The sequence below is a fragment of the Prunus avium genome, chromosome 4 (assembly GCF_965620075.1).
Source record: "Prunus avium chromosome 4, drPruAviu1.hap1.1, whole genome shotgun sequence".
Taxonomy (NCBI): Eukaryota; Viridiplantae; Streptophyta; class Magnoliopsida; order Rosales; family Rosaceae; genus Prunus; species Prunus avium.
In genome coordinates, this window is record NC_142287.1 from 15,506,114 (window position 1) to 15,515,925 (window position 9,812).

At 36.2% G+C, this 9,812-nt stretch overlaps 1 protein-coding gene, 1 long non-coding RNA gene and 1 pseudogene across 3 annotated transcripts; 2 read left to right on the plus strand and 1 right to left on the minus strand.

The window, feature by feature from the left end:
- The first annotated feature begins 3,839 nt into the window (after positions 1–3,839).
- Positions 3,840–5,109, plus strand: LOC110750480 (uncharacterized). The gene is made up of 2 exons (XR_002525739.2): positions 3,840–4,103; positions 4,633–5,109. It is a non-coding gene; the product is annotated as an uncharacterized LOC110750480 (long non-coding RNA).
- A 615-nt stretch (positions 5,110–5,724) lies between these two features.
- On the plus strand, positions 5,725–7,891 carry LOC110750501 (uncharacterized; annotated as a pseudogene). Its single transcript, XR_015835311.1, has 6 exons — positions 5,725–5,751; positions 6,208–6,606; positions 6,694–7,143; positions 7,247–7,550; positions 7,664–7,789; positions 7,887–7,891. The product of XR_015835311.1 is annotated as an uncharacterized LOC110750501 (transcript).
- Positions 7,892–8,261: 370 nt separating this feature from the next.
- Positions 8,262–9,042, minus strand: LOC110750471 (non-specific lipid-transfer protein AP10-like). Its single transcript, XM_021950817.2, has 2 exons — positions 8,590–9,042; positions 8,262–8,442 (listed from the first exon to the last, which is right to left on the minus strand). Exons 1-2 carry the CDS (start codon positions 8,943–8,945, stop codon positions 8,427–8,429), a joined length of 372 nt encoding a protein of 123 aa, XP_021806509.1. The 5' UTR covers positions 8,946–9,042; the 3' UTR covers positions 8,262–8,426.
- Between the last annotated feature and the right edge of the window lie 770 nt (positions 9,043–9,812).

Below are 9,812 nucleotides of genomic sequence, written 5' to 3' on the forward strand. Positions count from 1 at the left end.
GTTGTGTACACGTTGTCACTGCTTCAGATGGTGATATTTATGGTCTTTTGAAAGATCTTTCAACGAAGATCCATCACAAGATCTTCTAGATACCATGTTGGTCTGGTTCATTTGAATTCATACCACTAAGTTATTTGGGCTGGGTCGAATTGACCTATTTAATTAATCGAGCAATGTCTTGCTGGACCAATTATTAAAATCATTGATCCTGGCAGGCGTAAAGCCTAAATCCACATTGAAACAGGGCGTGCTTGTGCTCGTGCTAGTCCATTTATCAAAACCATTGATCCTGGCTCAGCGCAAAGCCCAAGAGTTTATGATTAAAACCAAAATAATACCATGACAACACATAAAGGTTTCTTAAATACACATGATGGACCCTAGGACTACCCTGGGGAGGCTATTGAAAAGCATACATCAGAAAGACATAAAGCTTGCTTAAATACACATGCTCTACCCTAGTACTATCCCGAGGAGGTTATTGAAACCAAACATAAGCAAAACGGAAATAAACAAAAAGTCCAAATTTTCTGCAAATTTCAGCCGCATCCCTTTTTCATTTTTCGGTTCATTTCTTCTTCAATCCATTTTGCCATTTGTTCTCCATTAGTCCCATCCATCTAAGAAGAACTTGACCCTGAGTTATAGTCAGGATAAAGAACCACGTCTTCACGGAACTCACACAAATAAGCAATATTAAAAGTATTGGAAATTCCAATGGAGTTAAGTAATTCGATAACATAGGCATTATCATTTATTCATTTTAACACCTTGTAAGGACCATACTTCTTTGGCTTCAGCTTGCTATACGTACCAACAGGGAATCTCTTCTTCCTCAAGAACACCATCATAGAATCTTGATGTAGAACAAATGGCGGAAAGGATTAAAGAAAAAATGGACTAAAGATTGGAAAAGGGACATAGCTAGAATTTGCATATTTAGCATCCGAGCTCTGAATGGAGTGTATGCTACCTTTTCGGAAAGGAAACGGCCCCACGAGTAGTCCTAGGGTCATTTGGGCTTTGGAAAATAGCAAATACTATTTCAATTAAATTTAGACTTTTTGTTTATTTCCGTTTTGCTGATGTTTGGTTTTCAATAACCTCTTCGGGGTAGTCCTAGGGTCGAGTATGTGTATTTAAGCAACCTTTATGCTTGCTGATGTTTGGTTTTCAATAACGTCCCCGGGGTAGTCCTAGGGTCCATCATGTGTATTTAAGAAACCTTTATGTGTTGTCATGGTATTACTTTTGTTTTAATCATAAACTCTTGAGATTTCTCTCAATTTCTTGGTGGATTCCAGACCTTTGTTCCTTCTAGGTTTACGCTTGTAGGCTTTGTTTGCTTGTGCTGCGTCATAATGAATAGACGATAGTCCAACATGTCTTCATCTGTGTCCAAGCTCTTGACTCAAATAAGAATGAAATTTTTTCTGTTAATCCCCATTCAAATCATCATATCCTTTACTTAATTTTCAATTTCTTATATAGGCCTAAAATAAATTATATTAACGGGACCATATCTTAGATGCCATAACATTGATCCTTTAGTCTTTTTGCTTCCAAAACATAGTTTGTTCTTTTATATAGGCTTAAATGTTAAAATAATTTCTGTATTTTATTCATTTGGCCAATTTAATCCCTATGTTTTCAATGTGGCCAATTTAGTCCATGTGTTTTATTTTGTTGGCCAATTTTATCCATTCCTTTAAATTACCGTTAAAATTCATTAAAATTTTAAAAATTAATAAAAATAATTTTTAATTTCAGTTTACAAATAAAAACTATGAATAAAAAAATTAACATAAAAAATCTGGAAACCTAATAGTGTCCTTGTCTCATGCCGCCACCACCACCACCACAACCATCAGTTGTCCTCACCTGGGCTAGGGCCCAATTCTTTGACGGCTCCAAGAGATAACGCATTAAAGAAACCTCCAATTGCTCTACGATGAGTGTTTGTGATATTGAAAGGTCGAGCACTTACTGCAATAAATGTGGAGCTATGCAAAAGAAGCAGAAAAAAGAAACTGAAGAACTTGGTTGCCATGTTGGAATTGGACAATTAAAAAACAGAGAGAGAGAGAGAGAGAGAGATAAGAATAGGGTGGTGGCTGGGACTGCTCATGGTGGTTGTAGTGGTGGATTGGGTGGCGGTGACGACATGAGAGAAGACGACAGAGTCAGTTGGGTTTCCAGAATTTCTATTTTCTATTTTTAATTTATAAACTGAACTTAATAATTTTTTTAATTAATTTTTTTAAACTTTAATGAAATAGACAGCATTGACTAACGGAGTAAAACACAAGGATTAAATTGACTAAATTGAAAATATAGGAACTATCTAAAAATTTAAGCCTTTTATATAATATAGGCCTAAAGGACACAAATCAACATCACCTAGGGAAAAAAAATTGTTTGCTATCATATTTATATTAACAACCATATTGTTATTCTTTTTATCAAAAATAACACAGCTGTCATTTTCAAATTTAACCATGAAATCTCTGTGCACAAGTTGTCCAACACTTACAAAATTTGAGCCAAATTAGGAACATAGAGCACGTCATAGATAAGTTGATGCGTCCCGTCATACATGATTACTGCATCCGCTACCTATGTACCACACATCTTGTGCATCTTGATGCGAACTGAAGCATTTATAAAATAATTGCCCTTAACCGTCATCATTCTTAGTAAAATTTGCGTCATTACTTTTCTGGCATCTGTAGTCTCTTTATGAATAATTTGGTATCTTGCATCAGGTAGATCTATATGACACTTTGTACTTTTTTATGCCCGTAAATTTGTTGACAAAACGTAGAGGGATTCATCTTCCATTTTGATTATTTGAATTGATGTTGTTGCTTCCTTTGTTAAAGTTTCTTCGCACAAGATTTATGTTTCTTCCATTTTGATATTTATGGGATTCTCCTCTTTTCTACTTGTCGTCTTTATCCTTCAAAATACACATTGGACTGAAGAACTTGCTCCGCAGATTGGTCTTTCTTTTTAAGGGAGTTGACAAAATGAGGTATAGAGTGGGACATGAAAGGGAGATTCACTATTATACCTAATATAGGAGCCCAAATTATAAAAAAAAACCTATATGAAATAGACTTTAGAAACACACCCAAAGCTCATTTACAACATAACAAAAAAAGATTTTAACTTCTTTTAAATTACAAAACTGCCATTGATTTCTTAAAACAAACCTAACTCCAAAACCTCATAAAAAAAGCCCAAAACACTCAATAGGGCATCAAAGTAATTTAATAATCAAAATTAAATTTAATAGGGCCAGTTGTCAGTTTTTGGGTGTTTTTTGGGTTTGTTTATAGAAATTAAATGGTGTAGGGTTTATTTATAGTTTTAGTGTTAAGAATGAGTATATGACTAAATATCTCTACATGAAATTAAGGTTCTGGAAGTTTGAGTACAAAAAAATTGAGACATATATTCGAAGCCTAAAATAAAAGCAAGTGTTCGACCAATAAAAGAATAAAAGAAAGTGCTTAATCGCAAAATTCAAATTTACCGTAAAATTTGAATTTTTTTTTCCCCGTTAGAAATTAAAAGAGGATTTATTGAGCAAATCTGAGGTTCAAATACATCCATGCCCATCTATCTTCACGGAATATCCTATTGTTCTGGGCAGATTTGGAGTTAGAGTTCTATAGTACAAATAGACATGCATTTTAAGAAGTACAAAGTCGTACTCACCCCCCAAATGCCTATTAAGTTTCTCTTATGTACTGCAGTGTAGTACAAGTTCAACTAGGTGAAGTACTCGGCAGTGCTTATAACAACCACCCATGAGGAACACTTGTGGCATCACCAAGTTCTCCGCAGAAGCCTAATGGTAGTGGAGCCCCACAGGAGCGATCTGAGATCACATGTATGCAGCAACAGCAGAACCCAAGAGGGCCGTCATTCGGTCCTGCTGTTCTTTGCATTTCACGTGTTCTCAGGTCGCCCCTGCAGGGCTTCCCTCTACCGCACAATCGCGCGCACTTATAATTTGGTGAGATAAAACAAGTAGATATAGTCCCCTCCCCTCGCGTGGAAGTCTTTCTAAGAACAAATATTGGCCTTGTCTCAAGGTAAATACCTATTCCTTTTTAAATTTTCTTTTCTTCAAAAAATAAACATGAATTTGGAAGCTATATTTTTCAATATTTTTTATTTTCATGATATAGCTTCGATGAAATAGGCTTCTCTTCCCATGTCTTCTCTGGTGATATTGGTAAAGATTATGGTATTGAATACAAGCATCTTATAAACACATTTATACTCAACCGAGGTAAATAGTTTAATTTCAGCAAAAATAGCTACAATATATATATACCAATTTTGACGAAAGATCATCAAACAACTCAAAGGTAAAGTTTGACATCCTAAACCTTACTATGAAATGGAATGGACATAAACAAGGGTTTGACAAATATAGAACCGAATTAGGTTGAGGAAAGAAGTTAGGATTAGAATAAATCAAGGGTTTCTCATCCCTTCTAATACAATAAACAAGTTAGAATTATTTAACTAATTATCGTTGCGTAATTAGTAGTAAAATCGAATATATTTGAGGAGAATTTTGTCGTAGAAGCCTTCACAGGTTATTATGTTTTACAGGCTATTATCAGAAGGGAAATTCTATTGAGAACCTTCACGTTGTAAACGTACAATTTTTTCGTAACTTCCAGCTTTGGCCTTAAAAAAACATTTGAAAAAAAAAAAAAGAAGCCAAAAAACTTGCTGGTATGGGGGAGGTTCCCTTTTCTTCCCCAGTATATGTGCAGGATGAAGCAAACCTTGTTTGAGATTGTGTTAATTATTGTTGGGGCCAAATGTGTTTTTGCTCATGTTTTTGTTGAAGTACATCTTCGCTTCCCCAATCAAATGATGAACTTGGAAGAACATACCAAGATTTTCCCTCAACTTATATGCAGCTGAGGACTGGAGGAAGCACCATCCCTGGAAGGTCGTGAGATGGGTATATGCTTTTGGGCTTTTTGATTTTACTGAAGCCCAAATACCTTGTTTTTTTACCTTAAAAGTAATTTACTAAATAATTTAATCGAATATATATGCGATAGTGTTAAGTTGTCATTTACCTTGTGTCAAAAAAAAAAAAAAAGTTGTCATTTACCCAGTGAAAGAATGGTGTAGACTGTAATAACTCTGAACCAATCAATTTTCGAAGAAGAAAAATGAAACATAAGAAAAACGGAAGGCTTTTGTAGAAAAAAGCTTTCATGCACAGAGAAGGAAAGAGAAATCCTTTTGGTAAAGCAAAACCCGCAAAATCCTACCACAAAAGAGGTTGGTTAAATAGATTAACTAAATTCAACTTATTAAGATATGCAAATTTATTGGAGTATAGAAAAGTAAACACAAGGTCGATCCCACGAGGATTAGATAACTTGATTCTATAATATTTACCCCAACTCAATTTCCTAATTTAAATATAACTCAATGCTGCAAGACACAAGGACACATGAAAAGTTTATCAAGTATGGGATAAAAAAACACGCTTGAGCGGGTTTTCCCCTACATAAAAATGCTCGAGCTGGTTTTATCTAAGAAATAGAAGGGTGGTAATTGGTTACAAAAATGCAATTCGTGTCTCCTTGTTTGGTAATTGCACTACAAGTCTCGACTTGGCAGCAAGCCAAATCTGCTCAAAAAACACACACACATTGGGGCAATGATTGGCTCAAAGCAATGACGGATCCTGGATTTAAAAGTCAAGTAGGCGAAACTTACCTTAAAAACTCGAAGATACGAGTGAATTTCATTCATAAAAATAAAAATATACACCTAGTCAGAGGACGTAATGAGCCTTACCCTCAAATATGCATCTCTATACATAAATAAAAGCTTAACAAAAAAAAACTAAAAAAAATAGATAAATGCAATGCAACACAAAACTAAACTATTTAAATCTAAAACTTTACCCCAAATTATAATTTATTCATAATTAAACCCTAGAATACTCAATTTCAAATTAAAATTAAGATGCATACATTTATTTTAGGAAAAACCCATCAGAAGGAGATAATTAAAGAGAAGACAATAAGAAGAATACTTGTTGCCTTAGATATGAGAAGATGATGCTGCCAAAAGAGAAGTTTTTTTATGTGTTTGGGTAGGCATGGGTTCACTCCATCACATGGGCTGGGTAGGAGTAGCTTTGCTTACATATAGTTTTTTTTTTGGGTGAAAAAATTTGGGGTAGGTGGTTGCCTACCTTGCCCTTGCTGTAACGAAGGACTCGAATTGAAGAGCTTCGATGCATGCCTCAAATGGGTTTTCGTGGATCAGTTCAATGTATGGAGGACTGGTGTTTCATGGTCCATCTTCTTCGTTTTAGCCATTGGCGTGCCGCTTGTCTCACACTTTCTCCTCTCCTGCTCCGACTGCGATGAGAATCACAGCAGGCCTTACCATGTAGTTTCTCAGTTTTCACTTTCTTTATTCTCAGTGCTCGCATTCATCAGCCTCTCCTGCTGGACTCGCAAATATGGTTTGAGGAGGTTTCTCTTCCTTGACAAATTATATGACGCAAGTGTGAAGGTTCGCCATGGATGTAAACAACAATTTCAGGTATATATAATTAGTTGATTCAAAACAAAACCTTAGACAAAATCTTGAAACTTTGAGCTTCTAATCTCTATGTTTTTACGATTGCAGAATTCAATGAAGCTCCTCTGCATGATCGTCTTCCCCTGTTTTGCAGCAGAGTGTCTCTATAAGCTATGGTGGTATGTCTCAGGAGCAACCGAATTACCGTATTATGGGAACATCTATTTAAGCAGCACGATTTTGTGTACGTTGGAGCTGTGTTCGTGGCTTTATCGAACTACAATTTTCTTCCTGGTGTGTGTTCTGTTCCGGCTTATTTGCCGTCTTCAAATACTGAGACCAGAAAATTTTGCCCAAGTTTTTCAAAAGGAGACCGAGGTTGAGCTGATCTTGATGGAACACCTCAAGATCAGAAGGAACCTTCGGCTGATGAGCCATAAGTTTCGAGTATTCATCTTGCTCTCTCTAATTATGGTCACAGCGAGTCAGCTCATTTCTCTGGTCATGGTAACTAGGTCTAGTGCTCATATTAATATCTTCAAGGCTGGAGAGCTTGCGGTAATTTTCAATCTTTCGTTCACTTACATATATGACAATATCTGATTCAAATTATATATATATATATATATATTGCCATTTTTGTTTTCTGGTAATGTTGCAGTTATGTTCCATTAGCCTAGTTATTAGCCTTTTCATTTGCTTGCGAAGTGCAACAAAAATAACACACAAAGCGCAGTCGATAACGGGGCTTGCTGCAAAGTGGCATGTCTGCGCCACAATACAGTCTTTTGATTACACAGAAAGTGAGACTCCAATGGCTCCGATTTCTTCAGCTCAAGTGTTTCCTTTTGGTGCTGATATCGAATCAGAAGATGACGAAGCTGGAGAAGATGACGATTTGGACAACACCAAGCTGGTGCCAATGTAAACTCACACAATCTCATTCCAGAAAAGAGAAGCTCTAGGTTGTAGTAGGAACAGATCATCATCTTCAGTGACAGTGTTGAATTTATTTATTTATTTATGTTTTTGCTTCTTTCTATTTTTTTGTAATGATAGCGCGTGGTCGCTTTTGCAGTGAAATATCTGGAGAATAATAGAGCAGGGATCACAGTGTTTGGGTTCACGGTGGATAGAATGTGGCTTCACTCTATTTTTGCAATTCAACTGGCCCTTCTGCTCTGGCTGCTCAACAAGACAATTGGTATTTCTTGATTTTTTTTTCATTTCTGAGACACAGAGAGAATCAGAGATTAAGTTTTGCATTGATGCTAATCTTTTCTTCTTCTTTTTCATTACAGGGTAGTTAACATTGTACCGAGTATAATACCTAGCAATGTAGATTTTGGTGAGTGAAATTTTCTCATGAAAATGGTATAACAGTAAGGCTCCTGGACAATGTCTTGACATGCAACAGTAACTCTCAGTCTCATTCAAACAAGCCTCCACAGCTGAAAACACATTTGGTGCTGATGGGGTTGGTGGGTTATTTTTTATTGGTAATAAAAGTCATATTATTTCAGAAGAGTTTGGAGGCTGCATTTGGAGTTTGGAGTTTTATTTAGTTTTTGCCATCTGATGCATGTCAAATTTTATAGCCTTGTAAAAGGATACAGCTTAATTGCTTTTTAGTTGGGAGCAGATACTAAACCAAGTTAAGAAAAAAGAGAGAACAATTGGCGAAATGATAGCATTCTTTTACTTTATAATTGCTTTTCAATACATATTTTGGATGCACAAAAGGAATCAAACACAAATTAATTTTCTGCACATCCCAAAACATCTGGCTTGCAGCTAATCATTCTCCGAGTTTTATTTCATACCATCATCATGCACACCCTTTAGAACAGAGGAACTCTGCACATCACAAAAGTAAAAAGAACACATTAGTCCAACCAAATCATGTATATCATACGAACAAAAAATCTGTATGATATTCTTAGATACATAAATAAGAAGAGAGAGAGAGAGAGAGAGAGAGAGAGAGAGAGAGAGAGAGATTACTTGCTGCAGTCGACGGCGGGGTCAAGAGGTACGGGCATGGAGACCTTGCAGTATTCGGGCATGGCCTTAAGTCTGCCTGGGTCAATCTTCATCCCAGCTGCAGCTTTTTTCAAGCATTCACAGAGGCTCCTGCGGATTTCAGTGGAGGAAGCCTCAGAAACAAGGGTTTGGACACCAGCACAACAAGGAACGGCAGGAGTGCCTGGGCCAGAACCCACCAAGTATGGCTCACAGGGCATCAAAGTCATTAGGGCCCCTTGGCATGTGACCCCATTTGCAGGACATGCATTGTTCAAAACCATAACCACCAACCCAAAAACTATCAGAGACCAACAACCCATCAGTTTCATCTCCATACTCTCTCTTTCTGAACAAAGGGAAGAGAAAAACACAAAAGCAATATAAAAACTGCTTGCTTGTTGGATATTGTGAAACCTCAACTCACACTCACTGTGGATTAGAGCATAAGATGCATGCCTTTCTTTATAGGGCAGGCACCACCACGTTTTTGGTACCTCATTTATTGTGCAGTTGTGCAGTCCAGATTTTTTTGATTCTTCCTAAGGTCCTGTGTGTAACTGTCAGTCAGACCAAAAGAAAAACTGGTTTAGATTATGTAAAACCACCGGCGCACTAATACAGGCCATTGTAAATACCATTAACAGCCTTATTCAGCCTGTGTTTCTTTAATCAGTCTTTGTTTTTAAGTTTGTTTTTTGGGTTCAAAATATGATTTCTGTGAATTGTGAAGTTTGATTTAGAGACATTTTCGACAAACTCTGCAGATTTCCAGTTGAGGGCCTTATTGGCATGGACTACACTTAACATCTTTAGCGTGGTTTTATTTGTTATTTTCTCGGAAGAAACGTGATCTTTGCTATCTGTTAACCGCCTTCTAGTCTTGAAACAAACAAAACACACTGTGCTCAAAGCGTGATTATATTCCATTAAATATATTTATGGGAGATTCACTATTATACCTAATATAGGAGCCCAAATTATATAAAAAAAACCCTATATGAAATGGACTTTAGAAACACACTCAAAGCTCATTTACAACATATCAAAAATGCTTTTAACATCTTTTAAATTACAAAATTGCCATTGATTTTTTTAAAACAAATCTAATCCCAAAACCTCATAAAAAAGCCCAAAACACTCAATAGGGCATCAAAGTAATTTAATAATCAAAATTAAATTCAATAGGATCAGCTGTCATTTTT

Excerpts from the sequence above, each read along its gene's own strand:
- LOC110750471 (XM_021950817.2), bottom strand. The coding sequence starts at position 8,945 with ATGGAGATGAAACTGATGGGTTGTTGGTCTCTGATAGTTTTTGGGTTG.